Here is a 19,726-nt window from a genome sequence, read left to right on the forward strand (position 1 = left end):
GATACAAAAATCTTCCACGGGAAGTTAGGCCACAAACACCATGTAAACTTATAATCAAAGTTCAGCTTTAATTCTATCTCGGGTTCAGCTTTACTATGCGTTTTAGCACAGGATCACACATGTCTATTATTTTGTTTTATATTCGAGAAGGATATTAATGTAAATATGCTGCTTGTCTTTGCTACTGCTGATTTATCCACTTATTGTTAAAGCTGTCTTCTGTCATTAATAGCCTACGCCATGGTCTCAGACTGTTACATTGCTTTCTGAAGGCCAAAAGATGGGATGTAATAAGTTGAAGTCAGCAACCGGGTTTCAGTTTGATCCTCGCTGCACTAGCAGATATTATGCAACTAAAGTTTCACTTTGACTTGCTTACAAGAGTGTTATTTGGCACAAAACACAAGGAAAATATCTGAGCAAAAACCTAAAAATGCAGCAGTCCCGTCTGATAACCTCAGACAGTCCTTCAGCTCTGCTCTAGGACAGTGCTAAAGGAATGTTCTGCAGTAACCTTTGCCTCAGAAATTGAAAAGTAATTCAATTGCCAACAAACCCTAGATTAAGAAAATTAATTCATGCACATGCAGTATTAAAATCATCTAACCTCAGAGACTGACTCCTTTCAAAAAGAGCTGGATTGACATATGATTAAGAATAAGATTAAAGTTTACAAAACAAGTATGGGCATAAATTATCAAATACTCGATGTGAAATTTTATTTCTGCTATGCCAATGAAAGGGACATCTGTAGAATAGTCATGATTGAGTGCTGTAGTTTGTTATGCTGCACTGTTTTAGAATTTAACTTGATTATTTTGGTAAGTCATGGATATTAAATAAATAATACTTATATTAATATAGAATCTCCTGCATTAAAACATTTCAAAGCATTTTGCACAATGAATTACCTTGAAATCTGTGCATTGACCATTGTTAGTAGACAAGTGTGGTAATCATTCTATCTGGATGATATCCCACATACATCTATTAAATGATTAAAAATGGCTAATCAATCTGCTCAATTGAGGGAGCGTTGCAGGCCAGGACACTGGGAGAATTCTTTGGATAATTTTATGGTATTTTTACTGGGCAGCTTGAACTTTGGTTTAATGTCTTATCCAAAGAGCAGACCATGAATAATGCACCATCCTTCACTACTGCATTGGAATGGCATCTGATATCATGCTCACAAGCTGTGATGTCAAACTCAAACCCTCAGAGTTGAGAGTGCTTTGAATTGAGCCAAACTGTCATATCCCATAGTTTTTATCCATCAGAAATGTAGGTAAGCGGGGGAGACTCCATGACAGCAAATTCTATATCATCTATGGAAGAAGCAAGAACTTGCATTTATATGGCACCTTATCAGGTTCCCACCGCACAGCCCTAGCGCTCTTCACCACCAATAGATTACTTTTCAAGTATAGTCACTATTGATATATAGGTAAGTCCAATTGTTCAAAATCAGGAACTCCACAAGTCCAGTTTGTGAGGTCCGAGCCTAATTTTTCGAATCTGTCCTGCTGTCTGCAAGTTCTGCTGGAGCTCCACGGCCTCACAAAATTAACCCTTCATTTGAAAATAATAATTACCCCACCTAAAGATGAGTAATTTATTATTTGGGGCCCAGACTGATCGAAACAACCAAGTTTGGGGAGTGAAGAAAAGTTTACTGTTACTGTCTTTACTGCTGGTTACTAATGTCAAATTGTTATTGTAGGAAACGTCAATTGTTCCAATGTAAAATAGTTTTAAAAAAGCATGAATGATTATTTACACAATTAACTTTTTCAACCTGAAAAGTTTATTTTTTTTTATATCAATGAATATTTAAAGGGGAAGGTAAGAAATTGCTGGTAAGACCATTATTTTTTCTATCAACATTTGGAGGCTATTGGCCAGTTATTGAGGGTCATCCATGTGAAGAAGAGAAGCTTAAATGTTCTGGCTGTCAATTTGGATTAAAATGGTCGCTGGAGGAACTGCAAAGGGGAAGAGAGCAAAACTGCATTTTACCAGAGGCATCCGTTTTTGAGAGGAACCACATAATGATGATTATTGCAATGCTGTAAACTCTAATTTATTTGTGCTTTTGTCTGCACACTAACACTCTCCAATACTTTTATCCTTTTCCTTAATGTCATGATGTCTCTTTGCAAATTAAACTGTTTCATTCATGTCATAACAAAGTTCTGTTTCTGTTGTAGAAGGTGGTGAGTTTATCTGCAGTGGAGTATGGGCACAAGCTCCTGCTGGCTATCGCAGTTACTGTTGTAGTGATGATTATTATTGCAGTGGTTTGTCTAATAGAGGTAGGTTCTGCTCCTTACTATTTTGGCATCCTCAGTTGTGTTTGAAAGGAAAACCTATAAAGCGGGTGCAAAGCCTCGCTCAATGAGAATGCAGATCGAAGAATCAGGCATGGAAATCAGGAACCCAATTCATGGTGCTCCCAATTTTCTAACCATTAAAATTAACGACCAGAAAATGGGTAGCACCGCAAATTGGGCGCACTGGCCTCTGTGCCTGATCCAAGCAAGGTTCTGCATGGGGAGTGGCGTCTCGGTATGTTTACCCTCAAATAGTCAAATGTTTGTCCCTTTCTGCGCAGAGTTGGTTGACATTTCCAGTATCACTTTTTGGAGGGACCGTTTTGAGTATCTGGCATTGGTAAACATTAGCCATGTGGTAAAAGTTCATGTAAAAACCTAGTAAAAGCGCAAGCTAATTTAGACACGGCAAATGACTGTTCATTTTGTGTTTTTTTAAGTGACAAATTGTGCACCAGAAAACAATAATCTGTTATTCACCACAGGCAGGTGTTAATGAGAATTTTGAGGAGCAGGATAATGAGACTGAGTTTAAAGCCCATTTTATGAGACAAACAAAAAGTTAATTCCTCACAATCCTAAAAACAAAGGCATCTGCAGTCTCAAATAACTAAAGATGACCTGATCAAGAAGACAAGATCAGTTAAGGATGACTAAAGCCCTTATAGCTCATCAGGCTCCTCCTCGAGTATCCTAACTCACCTAACCTAGTAGCCAGCTGCATTTTGAACACCCCTAAAATCCTTATTTTTATTCCTCGCCTGACAGATTATTCCAAAAATTCTAATATCTATTTTAAATCTACTTTTCAGTAACTTAAACTCATGCTCTCAAATCCAGGAAGTAATATATGGGTTTATCTTAGTTATACCAATTAATATTTTAAACACCTTGATAGAGATGGTTTTTTGTGGGGTGGAGCGTAAGTGTTGTGATACACAAGGCATCGCAATTGTGTGGGACAGACTCAATGGACCAGATAGTCATTACCTGTCCGTCATTGTTCGTATGGGATCCCCATAACTTTCTTCATTCAGAGCTTGAGTTCTGTAATCTTTCCTCAAAGCTTATCCCTTTACACATGGGATCATCCTGGTTGCTCATATTTGCACCCACCAATGCATCCACCTCCAATTTATAATGTAGTGAACAAAACTGAACTCAATACTTCAGAGGGGTGATTTGACGATCCTGCACTCCCAGCTGGGAGACACACTCAGGGGAGCATGAGCCAGAGAATCAGGGCTACAGTGTGACTTCCTGGCTGGGAATATGAATTCACAAATTGTACTCTCAGATGTGATCTGACCAATGCATTATAAAGTCTCCGCATAACGTCTGTAGACTGATAAAAGTCAATTTTGTGAGGACCATCACCACCACAATTTCCCGGGATATACTTCCTGTAAATGACAACCCCCACTCGTAGTGCTAGATTATGAAATCACTCCTCTGGTTTCTATTTGTGCACAAATACAATAACTCTGAATTGTGAGTATCGCTCACAACATGTAATTTGATTTCACATGTTGGAGGATAGTAAAACACAGATTTGCATACCTAAGTTGAGCTGAACACAGAAATCATAAAGGTACTGTCAAGTAGTGGTTATAGTACTGAATTAAAAGCCAGGGTTATGTTCAGATTTCACCATGGCAAACTGAGATTAAATTCAAAAATATTGTCATTTGTGGGCTGTCACAGGAAAGCAATGAGCATGGAAGCTGCTGAATTATTGTAAAAATGCAACTGGTTCATAGATGTTCATCAGTGAAGGGGCGACATGTGACTCCAATCTCATACTACATGGTTAACTCCTAATGCCCTCTAAAGTGACCTAGCAAGACACTCCATTGTAAAAAGAAGGCACACCACCAGCCTCTCATAGAAACTACCCGAGAACACATTTTTAAAAGTCAAACAGATGCTTGAATACATCTCACATGGTACAGCGTCCCAAATTCAACTCAGTATCAACATCATTAAACACATTACAGCATATCCTGGGCTTCAACTCTGTAAAGGAGAGACTTCAGCTCAGCACCAAAATGTAAAATACTTGAGTGGCAAGCCCAATGTAAATTAACCCTAGTTGTCTCCTTTCCGAGGAGAACTCACAGTTACTTGAATTTGAGGCAGGAGAATAGCAGTTCAAATCTTGAAAAGAGTTTTTATTGAGAAATATGCAACAAGTTTCACTTAACTCTGCAAAACAGTTCAACAACTCTTAACATCTCAAAATGTTTCAGCATTATCAAACTTGACCATTATCAGAAACAGGTCATTTCTAAAGCTAAAATAATCTTCGCTTTATCCAAAATAGCCACCAGGTTTCAATCAGCACTTTACTTGCTGCTAGTGAAGTTTTTGGGGTAAAACTTTTTACCTTTTTTTTTAAATAAAGGCACTCTTATCTGCTCGCGCCCATTTCGGTAAAATCCGATGTTGAATGATGATTGAACTGCTCTCAACACCGCTGGACACTAACCACATTGCCTGCTACTCCCACGATGCAGAAAATACTGGTCCCGCACCAGTTCTACTCGTGCACACACATCCTGCTCCTCGCTGAGCACTTGGCCTCTCCTCTGAACACTTTGCTCCCACAGAAAATGGCTCTTCCTGCCGCATAACCATTAGCGACCTTGTCCATGGGCCAATTGAGACGTATGCAGAGTCCAAACAGTCTTAATTGTCAACTAACCGTCCTGTTAAATCCCCATCACGCCAAAAAAAATGCCCACCCACACTCCTCACCCTCACATGTGGTTGCTCCTTATTAACCTACCAGTAGTGCCACAACCGCTGCTGACATGTCCAATTTATAATCAAAAATGTGCACAACATTTTATTTTTAATTTGCTGTGTTCCTTATTTTGATTTTCAATACGCCTCAAACAGAAACTGCAGAGTAGCTGGGCAAACGAAAAACTGGTTCACAAGGAAGTGCAGCAACAGCAAGAGGGCAGAGAGCCATTTTGTTAGGGCCTCTTCCACTTGTGAATATAAATCAGTGTCATAAATGAGATAATTCTATGAAATATGAGACCCCGTGCAAATTTACAGCATTTGGTTTCAGCATGCACAACACTTTGGACTAAGGGACAGAAAGTCTTCCATGCATTATGGTTGTTGCCTGCACAAATCGAGGGTTATTGCTGAGTAATTTTTGATGTTTGAGCTAATGTTTCCATCTCTCCACAAAAAACCCTTCCCTTGCATTACTTGCATTGCTATGAACATTAATGCAACATGTATAGCTGCTTTTAGTTTGTTAAACTGCACAGCTTCTGATTTCCGATAACTGTTAATATCGCGCCTGCTAAAGACTCGCGATAAAATCACAGAGAGAGTCTACAGAGTGCAAGGGAAGGCAAAGAATGCAATCACAAAACTGCACAAAGAGGCCTTGTTCTCTCTGATCAGCAGTATGATTGCAACAAACAGTGCCATATTGATAGATGAGCAGGAGGAGTAACAGGACCTGAAGAAGGCAGCCACACAGATCAGATGACACAAGGTGCTCACTCACAGTATCGGCTGGTATCCCAGACATTCTGTGTTGTACAAGAGTGGGCATGTCACAAAAAAGCTTTATCTGAGGAGACTGTTGCTGTATAGGAAGGCAATGAACAACATAGTATGCAATCTAATTCAATCAAATCTACACTGCAGTACCTGTAGCAGTGCAAGCTACCCTAGCCCTCAAACTTTACAGCAGAAGATCCAGGAGGCATGTCCAGGATGACACACGGCATCATCGACGGTATGCATGTAGCTCTTTGAGCACCTGCACACAAAGCTCAGCCCTATATTTACAGGAAGGGCATCAACGCTATGAATACACAAACAGTATGCAACCACCACAAAGACCCAAGCACACAAATGCCCACTTTCCTGGGAGTGCAGAACTCTGACATCCTCAGGCATTCGTGTAGGCTTCCAAGTTTTCCAAGAGGAAAGAAAGTTGCAAGGTTGACTGCTTAGAGACTATAGCTAGCTGCTGCAACCATGGCTCATGAAACCTATATGCCCAATAATATAACAGAGCAAGGCACATGCACAAGACAGAAGTCTCATACTCTAAACATTTGGCTTACTGAAGCAACACTTCAAACCACTAAGAGAGGTTTGCAATTTATCTCGAGGTGGGTTTTTAAAATTACTGTGGAATGCTGCAAGATGCAGAAAATTGTGCTGGACAGAACCCTTACTTACTGGCTGAAGAGTCGCCAGAAATCTGGGAAGAAGAGGAGGTACAAGAACCACCAGTAACAGTAGTTATTGCAGAAAGGTAGACTGCCAATTGAGAGCACATTGAAGATTTTGTTACATAATGACCATCACACATGAAGCAAGAAAACGTTAGAATCATAGATTCATAGAATGGTTACAGCACAGAAGGAGACCATTTGGCTGGAGGTTTCCTGTCACGTATACAGAGACCAGAATTGATTCTGGAGCCAACCACCTGTTCCTGCGCTACTCCACACATAATCCCGCTGGAGGATAAGTCCTCACATGGGCCACTGATCTCGATGAGCACAGATCTTTGTATTGAAGTGGGTGCCCCAGAATTCTCAGTCAAAGGTTGTCTAGATTCTGGCTCCAAGCACACTGAAGCTGCCATTATTACATTATAGAATGGAAAATGGAAAAAAAGACAACGCCTTCCACAATCTCAGGACGTCCTAAAGCGCTTCACAGCCAATGACATAATTTTGAAGTGTAGTCACCTTTGTAATGTAGGAAACGTGGCGGCCAATTTGCGCACAGCAAGCCCCCACAAACAGCAATGTGATATTGACCAGATAATCTGCTTTGTTGGTTGATGGATAAATATTGGCCAGGACACCGAGGAGAACACCCCTGCTTTTCTTCGAAATAGTACCATGGGGTCTTTTACGTCAACCTGAGAGGGCAGACAGAGCACAGTGCTGAACCAGGCCCAAGAGCACAGGACAAACCCTAAATATTTTGAGCACTGCAGCAGCCGTGAGCAAACACCGGGCTCAAGGAAGCAGACTACATCCAGCAATGAATTACAGACCAATTCTGTAAAAGTGGCTGGGAGTGGAACACAGGGCAAGAAGAGCAAGGAAAAAAGATTAGAGCAGTTGGGCCACAATGCAAGACCAGGAGAATTTGTTCACAGTTAGGCCCAGGAGCAGAGCAGTTTGCCAGATAGTGTTGCCAACCCTCCAGGATTGTCCTGGAGTCTCCAATTGAGGCTTAATCTCCAGGATACGACTGCCAGCAACACCCGGGAGAAAATTCATAGGAACATTTAAAAAATTGTCTTTATTTTTCTATTTTCTTTGAACACTTTTGTTTATTAGTTATAAAAATATAGGAGTTGAGAAATAAAAAGGCTATTTGACAGGCAAGAATCATTCAATTGAGTCAGGAAAGAAAGAAAGACATGGGTTTATATAGCGCCTTTCTCGACCACCAGATGCATCAAAGCGCTTTACAGCCAATTAAGTATTTTTGGAGTGTCGTCAATGTTGTAATGTAGGAAACTCAGCAGCCAATTTGCGCACAGCAAGCCCCCACAAATGTGATAATGACCAGATAATCTGTTTTTGTTATGTTGATTGAGGATAAATATTGGCCAGGACACCGGGGATAACTCCCCTGCTCTTCTTCAAAGATAGTGCCGTGGGATATTTTACGTTCACTTGAGAGAGAAGACGGGGCCTCGGATTAACGTCACATCCAAAAGGCAGCACCTCCAACAGCGCTCCCTCAGTGATGCCCTGGAGCATCAGCCTAGATTTTTGTGCTCAAGTCCCTGGAGTGGGACTTGAACCCACAACCTTCTGACTCAGAGGTGAGTGCTACCCACTGAGCCACAGCTGACACAGAGGCACTACAATTACCTGCAGTGTGAGGTGGGGGGTGGGGGGGCGGGAAATACACACGCTTTCCAACATGTTAGAACATCTGATGGTGACCCCCATGTTGGAAAGTGTGTTGAAGAGTCTGTTCACTTTCCAGTTGGGGTGAAAAGATGGTGTACCATGAGGGTGGACGTGTTGGGCGACCAGTCGTGTGAACGTGGTGGCTGGGTGGGCAGTGGGAGGCGGAACGCCATGTCATGAAACTTCCAGGAATGCATCCAGCCAGAGTTGGCAATCCTTGTGCCAGACCCAGAAGCAAAAGAAATGCCCAAGATTGGAGGACAGGCCAGGGAGCAGGAACAGAGGGCAGACAGGTGGAACCAACAAGTGATTGAGCCAGACAAATCGGAGTAGGATTTGGTACCTGGTTTCCCAGCAACCGATGATGCAGCGAGAAGCTGAATCATCATTTATCACATGACTGAAAAATCCAATAAAAAAATATAAAAACATGACACGCATTTATGTGATTTTAAACTAACTTTGGAGGAAAATACTTGATATAATATAAATCAGACTAAAAATGAGAAAATATATATGCTGTAGTAGCAAACATGAACGATTGGTATCCTGAAATGTAGACAACTATCAATGGGCAAGTTTTACATTTTTGTACTGCTGGTGCTGAGTGTCGCATGGTGGGAGCACAGACCATAATATTGGACACAAAGGATGTTGTGCCTATTACGTAGGCTGCCCATCTTCAGCTACGATAATCCTCCACTCCTAATATTCCAATATGCAATCCTGGCACGTGATGCAATGCAAAAGTGGATTATTCATTTTAAGTTCTGCAATTGGTTCACTGCTTTTTATATAATTTTGTTTTAAGACCATTCGTACAATCTGCTGTTCTCTTTGATCTTATATTCTGAACATATTAAGAACAGTAATTGATTTGTGGAAAAAAGTGCCCTTGTTCTCTTTTAACTTTTTCATTTTTGATAATAGATTTGCTCTCAAAGGTCGGAATCCAAAGCGCCTTTTGCTTCGGGAGATGTTGCTTGTAAAAAGCAATCTAAGAGGTAAATATTCTGTTTGCAATAAGCTTTGAAATTTTACGTTCTGACTTTTACAACCCATGTCTTTTTATGTAAAACAAACTCATAGAAATGTCAACAGTTCTGTGTGTTTTGTGCACACAGCCCTCTGAAGAAAGTTACAGATCGAATAACTGGGAAGAGTTCATCAAAAGATGCACAAAAGGTAACATCTCAATTTAAAGAAAGGCATTTTTTCTTCCATTCACTAATCTTAGTGGGAAAATACATGCATAAGAACATAAGAAATAGGAGCAGGACTAGGCCATTGGCCCCTCGAGCCTGCTCCACCATTTAATAGGATCATAGCTGATCTTCTTGGGCTCAGCTCCACTTCCCTGCCCGCTCCCCATAACCCTTCACTCCCTTATCGTTCAAAAATCTGTCTATCTCCAGCTTAAATATATTCAATGACCCAGCCTCCACAGCTCTCTGGGGCAGAGAATTCCACAGATTTATGACCTTCTGAGAGAAGAAATTTCTCCTCATCTCAGTTCTAAATGGGTGACCCCTTATTCTTAAACTATGTCCCCTGGTTCTAGATTCCCCCACGAGCGGAAACATCCTCTCTGCATCTGCCTTGTCGAGCCCCCTCAGTAGCTTATATGTTTCAATAAGATCACCTCTAGTTCTTCTAAACTCCAATGAGTATAGGCCCAACCTTTCTTCATAAGTCAACCCCTTCATCTCAGGAATCAATCTAATGAACCTTCTCTGAACTGCCTCCAATGCAAATATATCCCTCCTTAAATAAGGAGACCAAAACTATACGCTGTGCAGTGCTCCTTGCTTTTTAACTTGTGGAGTACGGTAGCATAATGGTCATGTTACTGGACTGGTAATCCAGAGGCCTTGACTAATGATTCAGAGACGTGAGTTCTAAATCCCACCACGGCGGCAAAGGAATTTAAGTTCTGTTAATAAATAAATCTCGAATAAAGAGCTAGTATCAGTAATGGTGACCATGGAAGTACTAGATTGTCGTAAAAACCCATCTGGTTCACTAATGTCCTTTAGGGAAGGAAATCTGCCTCCCTTACCCGGTCTGGCTTTTATGTGACTCCAGACCCACAGCAATGTGGTGGGCTCTTAACTGCCCCCTGAAATGGCCACTAGAAAGCCACTCAGTTGTATCAATCTGCTATAAAAGGAATAAAACCAGACTGACCTCCCAGCTTCAAACTAGGCAACGGATTTGGACACGACAAAGGCACACACAGCCCAGTCGACCCTGCAAAGTCCCCCTCACTAATATCTGGGGTCTTGTGCCAAAATTGGGAGAGCTGTCCCAGAGACTAGTCAAGCAACAACCTGACTTAGTCATATTCACAGACTTTTCAGCCAGTGTCCCACACTGTCCCATCAGCAGAACAGACCCACCAGAGGTGGCGACACATTAGTATGCAGTAGCCCTGGGAGTCTTCAACACTGACTCTGGACCCCATGAAGTCTTAGGGTTTCAGGCCAAACATGGGCAAGGAAACCTCCTGCTGATTACCATCTACCGCCCTCCCTCAGATGATGATTCAGTACTCCTCCATGTTGAACACCATTTGGAAGAAGCATTGAGGGTAGCAAGGGCACACAATGTACTCTGAGTGGGGGGACTTCAATGTCCATCACCAAGAGTGACTCGGTAGCACCAATGCTGGCACAGCCCTGAAGGGTATAGCTGCCAGATTGCACCTGTGGCAGGTGGTGAGAGAACCAATGGAAGGGAAAAACCTACTGACCTCTTCCTCACCAATCTACCTATTACAGATTCATCTGACCATGACCATGGTAGCAGTGACCACCGCACAGTGCTTGTGGAGACGAAGACCCGTCTTCACACTGAGGGCACCCTCCATTGGAGTGTGTAGCGCTACCACTGTGCTAAATGGGATAGATTCAGAACAGATCTAGTAGCTCAAAACTAGGCATCCATGAGGCGTTGTGGGCCATCAGTAGTAGTAGAACTGTATTCCTCCACAATCTGTAACCTAATGGCCCGGCATATCCCTCACTCTACCACTACCATCAAGCCAGAAAACCAACCCTGGTTCAATGAGGTGTAAAGAAAAGCATGCTAGGGGCAGCACCAGGCGTACCTAAAAATTAGGTGGGGAAGATGCAACACAGGAGGACTCATCATCATCATCATAGGCAGTCCCTCGAAATGAGGATAACTTGCTTCCACGCCAAAAAGGGAGTTCACCGGTGTTTCAATGAAGGACCTAATATTCCAGATCCCGAACTACATCTTGAAGGGTGGAAGATGCCTGTGTGTGGATTGATTTAACATGTGGTGGCCGTTCCACACCAGCCACCACAGGGGCTTGACATAGCTAGGTCTTGGTCCAGTGGCAAGGATTAACCAAGATGACTGGAGACCAGCTCTGCAGCATGGACCTAGTGCGCACACATGTCGCAGTGTGGGCTGACTCGTGCTGACCCTGGGCCCTCGCCTCTCCTGGGCCCCGATCACAACCCTCTACGACCTCGCCGCTCCTGCTGTACCTGCCCACACTGCAAGCAGCCGTCACCCTTCTGCAGCAGCACATGCTGCTCCCTCTAATGGCTGGGGCCATTAGAGGGTGCAGCATGCGGCGGCCCGGAAATCGGCACGGTCCCGGCCTGCAAGACAGGAGGACTACATGCATGTAAAACAATGGAAGCAGCATGCTATAGACAGAGCTAAGTAATCGCACAACCAATGGATCAGATCAAAGCTCTACAGTCCTACCGCATCCAATCGTTAATGGCGGTGGGCAACTAAACAACTAATGAGAGGAGGAGGCGCCATGAATATCCCATCCTCATTGATGGCGGAGCCCAGCACACAAGTGCAAAAGACAAGGCTGAAGCATTTGCAACCATCTTCAGCCAGACTTGCCAAATAGATGATCCATCTTAGCCTCCTCCTGAGGTCCCCACCATCACAGAAGCCAGTCTTCAACTAATTTAATTCACTCCATGTGATATCAAGAAAATGCTGAGCTCACTGGATGCAGCAAACGGTATGGGCCACGACAACATCCCGACCGCAGTGCCGGAGACTTGTGCTCCAGAACTAGCCGCACCTCCAGTACAGCTGCAACACTGACATCTACCCGACAATGTGGAAAATTGCCCAGGTATTTCCTGTCCATAAAAAGCAGGACAAATCCAAACCGGCCAATTACCACTCCATCAGTCTATTCTCAATCATCATCAAAGCTATGGAAGGTAGGTCGTCGATAGTGCTATAAAGCAGCACTTACTCACCAATGACTTGCACATCGATTCTCAGTTTGGATTCCGCCAGGACCACTCGGCTCCAGACCTCATTACAGCCTTGGTCCAAACATAGCCAAAAGGGCGGAATTCCAGAGGTGAGGTGAGAGTGACTTCCCTTGGCATCAAGACAGCATTCGACCGAGTGTGGCATCAAGGAGCCCAATAAAACTGAAGCCAATGGGAATCGGGGAAACTCCCTACTGGCTGGAGTCATACCTAGCCCAAAGGAAAATGGTTGTGGTTGTTGGAGGCCAATCATGTCAACTCCATGACATTGATGCAGAGTTCTTTAGGGCAGTGTCCTCGGCCCAATCATCTTCAGCTGCTTCATCAATGACCTTTCCTCAATCATAAGATCAGAAGTGAGGATGTTCACTGATGATTGCACAGTGTTCAGTTCCATTCACAACTCCTGAGATAATGAAGTAATTCATACCCGCATGCAGCAAGACCTGAACAACATTCAGGCTTAGGCTGATAAGTGGCAAGTAACATTCACACCACACAAGTGCCAGGAAATCACCATCTCCAATAAGATGGCATCTAACCACCTCCCCGTTAACATTCAACGGTATTACCATCGCCAAATCCCCTCTATCAACATCCTGGGGGGGTCACCATTGACCAGAAATTTAACTGGACCAGCCATATAAATCCTGTGGCTACAAAGGCAGATCAGAGACTGGATATTCTGCGGCGAGTGTCTAATATCCTGACTCCTCAAAGCCTTTCCATCATCTACAAAGCACAAGTCAGGAGTGTGATGGAATAGTCTGCACATGCCTGGATGAGTGCAGCTCCAACAACACTCAAGAAGCTCGACATCATGAAGGACAGAGCAGCTGCTTGATTGCCACCCCATCCACCACCTTCAACATTCACTCCCTCCACCACCGGCGCACCGTGGCTGCAGTGTGTACCATCTACAAGATGCACTGCAGAAACTCACCAAGGCTTCTTCGACAGCACCTCCCAAACCCGCGACCTCAACCACCTAGAAGGGCAGCAGATGCATGGGAACACCATCACCTCCAAGTTCCCTTCCATGTCACACACGATCCTGACTTGGAAATATATCGTCATTACATCATCGTCGCCGGGTCAAAATCCTGGAACTCCTTTCCTAACAGCACTGAGGGAGCACCTTCACCACAAGGACTGCAGCGGTTCAAGATGGAGGCTTACCACCACCTTCTCAAAGGCAATTAGGGATGGGCAATAAATGCTGGCCTTGCCAGCGACGCCCACACCCCATGAACGAATTTTTAAAAACTTTGCATCAAGTTTTTCAATAAAATTAGCAAACAGAGCAAAATATTGCCCGAGAAAGTTCATTTTAAATTTTTTTGTCAATTATTCACTTTCACCTGAATGAACTGAAATTACTGCATTTGTTATCAGGCACCCCTGTTGGAAGAAGACACAGACCTTCCAAAGCCGCTTTGGCTTCAAGATTTGTACCAGCCATTGGATTCAGTTCGTAAGAAATCAATGGGTCACGGGTCACATTACAAAGAATCCTCAGATGAGGAAGAAGTATTTAACAGAGCTAATATGGGGTAAGCTTAATCTTGCAGACAGTGTAAATCTGTCAGCAGTTGATGTCGAAAATGTTAATTTAAATCTACATTACTATTTCTAATACGTTTAGTGTACTGGCTACCATTCATAGACAGTCCCTCAAAACAAGGATGACTTGCTTCCACGCCAAAAAAGGATGAGTTCACAGGTGTTTCAATGAAGGACCTAATACTCCAGGTCCTGAACTACATCCTGAAGGGTGGAAGATGCCTGTGCATGGATTTTTTTAACGTGTGGTGGCCGTTGCACACCAGCCACCACCCGGGATTGACAGAATTAGGTCTTGGTCCAGTGGCTAGGGTTATCCAAGATGACTGGAGACCTGCTCTGCTGCACCGACCTAGTGCGCATACATATCGCAGTGTGGGCTGGCCCGTGCTGCCCCTGGCCCCGAACTCACGCCTCTCCTGGGCCCAATCACGTCCCTCTACATTCTCTCGCCGCTCCTTCGCCCCGACCTCGCCGTCCTGCAGTACCTGCCCACGCTCCAATCACCGACCTGGACCTTGATGACATCACTCTTCGCTGCCGTCGTCCTCCTGCACCACCTCGCACTGCTCCCTGAAGTAGTACACCTCCACACTGCTCCCGAGGCCTCCACGCCCCTCCTTTTATGGCTCCGACCTGCTACTGGTGTTCTCACGCAGGTGTTCTTACCAGGGAATGATTATAAGACTGAAATGTAATCAAAGGGTTGAAACGATGTAATAAGCCATGGTGTACAGCAGGAGATTGTACAGTACAAGGGGAGAATCCAGACACCAAGCAGGAGTTGGGAGACATTTTAAGGGAGGTGACCAAAGATGTAGTTGATGAGGTTAAAAAGCATATTGGTTTAGGGAGGGAATCCTGGAATGCAGAGATATTGGTGTAGATTCTCATCTTGCCATCTCGGTATGTTGGTGCTGCAGATCAGCCGCCTCTTGTAGAAATCATCCAATTATCATCTCCATTCCTTTTAATGGAAGTGAAATGCAGGCAAATTCCAGAGTGGACAGTTTCACGCTTAGATGGCAAATTCAGAATCTACCCCATTACGACTTTATCACCAATACTTGAGCAGAGGGTGGGGCAAATACACAGTACAGCAGAATTATAAAACAATAGGGGCCTAGATAGAGTGGATAGGAAGGACCTATTTCCTTTAGCAGTGAGGTCACTAACAGGGTAGATGCCGAGAGATTGTTTCCCCCTGGCTGGATTGTCACTAGGGAGGCACAGTCTCAGGATAAGGGATAGGCCAGAGGGATTTCTCCACTCAGAGGGTTGTGAATCTTTGGAATTCTCTGCCCCAGAGGGAGGTGGATGCTGAGTCTCTGAATAGATAGATTTTTGGAGCTTAGGGGAATCAAGGGATACGGAGATCAGGCAGGAAAGTGGCGTTGAGGTCGATGATCAGCCATGATCTTATTGAATGGTGGAGCAGGCTCGAGGGGCCGTAGGGCCAACTCCTGCTCCGATTTCTTATGTTCTTAACCAAAGGACATAGATTTAAAGCAATTCATAGGAGAGTTAGAGGGGAGTTGAGGGAACTTTTTTCACCCAGAGGGAGGTGGTGTTCTGGAACTCACGGCCTGAAAAGGTGGTAGAGGCAGAAACCCTCACCACATTTAAAAAGTACTTGGATGTGCACTTGAAGTGCCGTAACCTACAGGGCTATGGACCAAGAGCTGGAAGGTGGGATTAGGCTGGATAGCTCTTTTATGGCCAGCACAGACATGATGGGTCAAATGGCCTCCTTCTGTGCCGCAAATGTCTTTGATTCTGTGATTCAGCGCATGACACAAATTCAGAAAAGTGTCCATTGTTCGCATGCAGGTACAATGAAGTCCAGCCTCCATCCTAAAAATAAATTTTTTTTTACATTAGTCAAAAGGAACCTTTTTCTCTTTTGTACCATTGATCCATCTAAGGAATAGGGTACATTTTGCATCTTTTCATATCTGCAATATTGGGCTCCTTGGTCAGCGACTACCTCAGGAGTAATTCCACAATCCCATGCTTTTAGCTGGAGCAGGCTCCCTCTGATCACAGAACTACCCCTCTGGACCAGTTAGCTTTGTGATGGCCTCAAAACAACCCAAAGTACTTTAGAGGCAATATGATTACTTCTGAACAGCCATTGTTACACAGTCAAACATGCCAGCAATTTGCATGAAGCAAAATCCCACATAACAAAAAAGAATTACATTTATATAGCACCTTTCATGACCACCGGACATCTCAAAGCGCTTTACAGCCAATGAAATACTTTTGGAGTGTAGTCACTGTTGTAATGTGGGAAATGCAGTAGTCAATTTGCATACAGCAAGCTCTCACAAACAGCAATGCAATAATGACCAGATAAACTGTTTTGTTATGTTGATTGAGGGATAAATATTGGGCCAGGACACCAGGGATAACTCCCCTGCTCTTCTTCAAAATAGCACCATAGGATCTTTTACATCCATTGAGAGGGCAGACATCACATCCAAAAGACAGCACCTCTGACAGTGCAGCACTCCCTCAGCACTACACTGTCAGCCTAGATTTGTATGCTCAAGTCCCTGGAGTGGGATTTGACCCCCCAACCTTCTGACTCAGAGGTGAGTGTGCTACCCACTGAGCCACAGCTGACATACAGCAAGCACGCAATTTTATTTGGTAGTGCTGGTCAAGGGGGAAATGTTGGCCAGGGCACAAGAAGAGCTCCTTGCTCCCCAAATAGTGCCATGGAATTTTACGCCCACTTGAGAAGGCAAAACCTGGCCTTGGTTTGATGTCACATCCCAAAATGCAATACTTCCATTAACGCTGCATTCCTTCAAACAGCACTAAAGTAGCAACCTAGGTAGGTCACATACTTCTAGTCCATCGTGGGGCTTGAACCTACGACCCTTGGACTCCGACCTGAGAGCCAAGCTGACGTGAAAAAAAGAGAAGGATAAATGGGATGGAAGATGCTTGTATTTTGTATTTCTCTATTAGTTCTCAATTTACTAGGACGTGGTATTGGAGTGCTTTTGTCGATGCAGAAGTCCTTCGTTTAACTAGAAGTTTGCTTTATTGTAGTGCACCCTCTGGCGTCAGGACTCCGTAAGGACCCCTTTAGAAAAAGCAACACATTCGCTTCACAAGGAGCACCTTTCAAAGAGCCAAATACTTTGTTCGAGAAGAATTCTTTTTTTAATAAAATAATGTGCTAACACTTGTCAATTAATAGTTTTATAATACAAATGTAATTTGTAACTTTATATGCAAGAATTGAAACTGTTATTGCGGTGTAACCAACCTGCAAAAATGTCTACTATATATTACTGGTGAATAACAGTTCTTACAGCTTCAGAAAAATAAAGACTTAAAATAAATATGAAATATAAAAATACTACTGCCTGATAATATGCAGTAGAATAACAAGCCATACACAGCAGCATTGACTTTATACAGCCACAGCTAAACGTTATCACCTCTCAGTATATTTCATGAAAGAAACTCTTAAATATAACTTCACCATTATTTAATCATTTGTGTAAAAAGTATATGTAAATATTGACTGCAGTTAAGTGTTGCAGTGGTAAACTGCTGGCCTGAAAGAGTGAGTTACAGTGTACCACACCCAAAGGTCAAGGCCGCTGCACACGAGGTCACATCTACAAGTGTAGGAGTAATAGTTTGCGATGTACAGCTCAAACTGTGGTCAATGTATGTTGTGTTGTATCCTATTCTCGTTCATTTTGTGAAGGCTGTCTATGGTACCAGTCATATATTCTGGTCTATTGTCCACAAACATCAGTTACCGAAGACTATTACTCAATGTCATCAATTAGACAAAGGTGAAAATATTTTCTTCCACAAGATGACTCTATAACCAGTTATGTGTATTATTTCGATTAAAGAGTATAATAAACATGTGCACAGGGTCCAAGTTACAGTGCAGTTGTTTGCTAATTTCTTAGATTGTTGCTAAATGTTAGCCCTGGAAATCCACAGAACTGTTCCGACAGTTTAAAAAAGACTTGCATTTCTATAGCGCCTTTCACGACCACTGGGTGTCCCCAAGTGCTTTACAGCCAATTAAGTACTTTTCTTTTTGAAGTGTAGTCACTGTTGTAATTTAGGAAACACGGCAGCCAATTTGCACACAGCAAGCTTCCACAAACAGCAATGTGATAATGACCAAATCGTCTGCTTTTAGTGATGTTGGTTGAGGGATTAATATTGGCCAGGACACCGGGGATAGCTCCCCTGACCTTCTATCAAAATAGTGGCCATGGGACCTTTTACATTCACCTGAGAGAGTAGACGTCTCGGTTTAACGTCACTTCCGAAAGAGAGCACCTCCGCCGGTGCAGCGCTCCCTCAGCAGTGCATTGGAGTGTCAGCCTAGATTTTTGTGCTTAAGCCTCTGAAGTGGGACTTAAACCCACAACTTTCTGACTCAGAGGCGCGAGTGCTACCCAGAGCTGACACTAGCTGAAGTGCCAAGGTGAGGGGTGGGGAGGGGGTGTTACCCAATTAGACTATCACTAGCAGGCTCCTGTGCCGCTTTGGGCATTCGCCAGTAAGGAGGGTGCAAGAAAAGCAACTATGCCGTTGAACAGCCACGAGTACAGCTGCCGGCATCACTGGCATATGAAGTTGTTTTAAGGGCTAATTTTCATCCCCTCTACAAAGAGGCTGATTCTACAGGTATCTGGGCAATTATTTTTGAGGGGTCAATGTCAAGACCAAGGCCGGGAACCTCAAGTGAGCCCCATATTCACTACTGAGTGCCGGTGGAACAAGGTGCTTGACGGAGGGGAGGGCAGAGCTGTGGAAATTCCTGGCAAAGGAATGCCTTCCTCCCAGGCCATCATCATCATCATAGGCAGTCCCTCAGTGTTGAGGATGACGCTACCACACCAAAAATGAGTGCTCAGGTGACTCACAAACTCATTTTAAATGGTGGAAGATGCCTGTGCGTGAATTATTTTAACGTGGGGTGGCTGTTGCACACCAGCCACCACACGGGCTCGACGGAGCAAGGTCTTGGTCCAGTGGCAATGAGACCGTAGAGAGAGGTCCTGTGGGAAGGATATTAAAACACAGATTGCCTGCCTTGGTGGAGACTTTGGGGTTGAAACCATGCTGTGCAGTGTTAGTAATAAAGTCCTCTGTTACGATTTTAACAAAGGTGTTAACCCATAGATAATGCCTTTTCACAATATCCAACAAAACAATTCCATATCAACGCAATCATGAACAATATCGCATTCATCTTTCTTCCACAAAAGTATTCTTCCCAGATCCTGGAGGTCATGGTCCTTTTGCTGTGAAATCACGTAAGGGACACATACCCTCCCTTTAGATGTTTTATAATTTTACGATATTTGACACTTCTCCATGTGAGTCCCTCATTCTCGTTCAATATGAAAGTGGCATACTCAGTTTGTTTTAGCCCAGAAAGCTCGCTATCTGTAAGCAAGTTAACTAGATGGCTGCAGAGTCTGAGGTGACAGGTGGATGGGAGGGTGGTGCTTGGCCACAAAGCTATCCACAACTTAGTAATCAGCCTACACATGTTGAAATATGTAGAGACAAGACCAAAAGTTAAGTGTGATCAATGTAACATTGCTGAGCTCTATAAGCAGTC

The 19,726-nt window shown here is 43.6% G+C and overlaps 1 protein-coding gene across 4 annotated transcripts in view; it reads left to right on the forward strand.

Moving 5' to 3' along the window:
- Positions 1-18,023, forward strand: part of LOC139233883 (leucine-rich repeat-containing protein 37A-like) — a 101,551-nt gene extending 83,528 nt beyond the window's left edge. For all 4 annotated transcript variants that reach the window (XM_070864517.1, XM_070864520.1, XM_070864518.1 and 1 more), the window contains 5 exons: positions 2,211-2,315; positions 9,188-9,261; positions 9,382-9,442; positions 13,936-14,093; positions 17,167-18,023. In XM_070864517.1, coding sequence (XP_070720618.1) covers positions 2,211-2,315; positions 9,188-9,261; positions 9,382-9,442; positions 13,936-14,093; positions 17,167-17,194 — 426 coding nt within the window. In that variant the 3' untranslated portion in view covers positions 17,195-18,023. The remainder of the gene's footprint in view (positions 1-2,210; positions 2,316-9,187; positions 9,262-9,381; positions 9,443-13,935; positions 14,094-17,166) is intronic.
- Positions 18,024-19,726: the final 1,703 nt, after the last annotated feature.

This window comes from Pristiophorus japonicus, chromosome 21 (genome assembly GCF_044704955.1).
Source record: "Pristiophorus japonicus isolate sPriJap1 chromosome 21, sPriJap1.hap1, whole genome shotgun sequence".
In the NCBI taxonomy this organism is placed as follows: Eukaryota; Metazoa; Chordata; class Chondrichthyes; family Pristiophoridae; genus Pristiophorus; species Pristiophorus japonicus.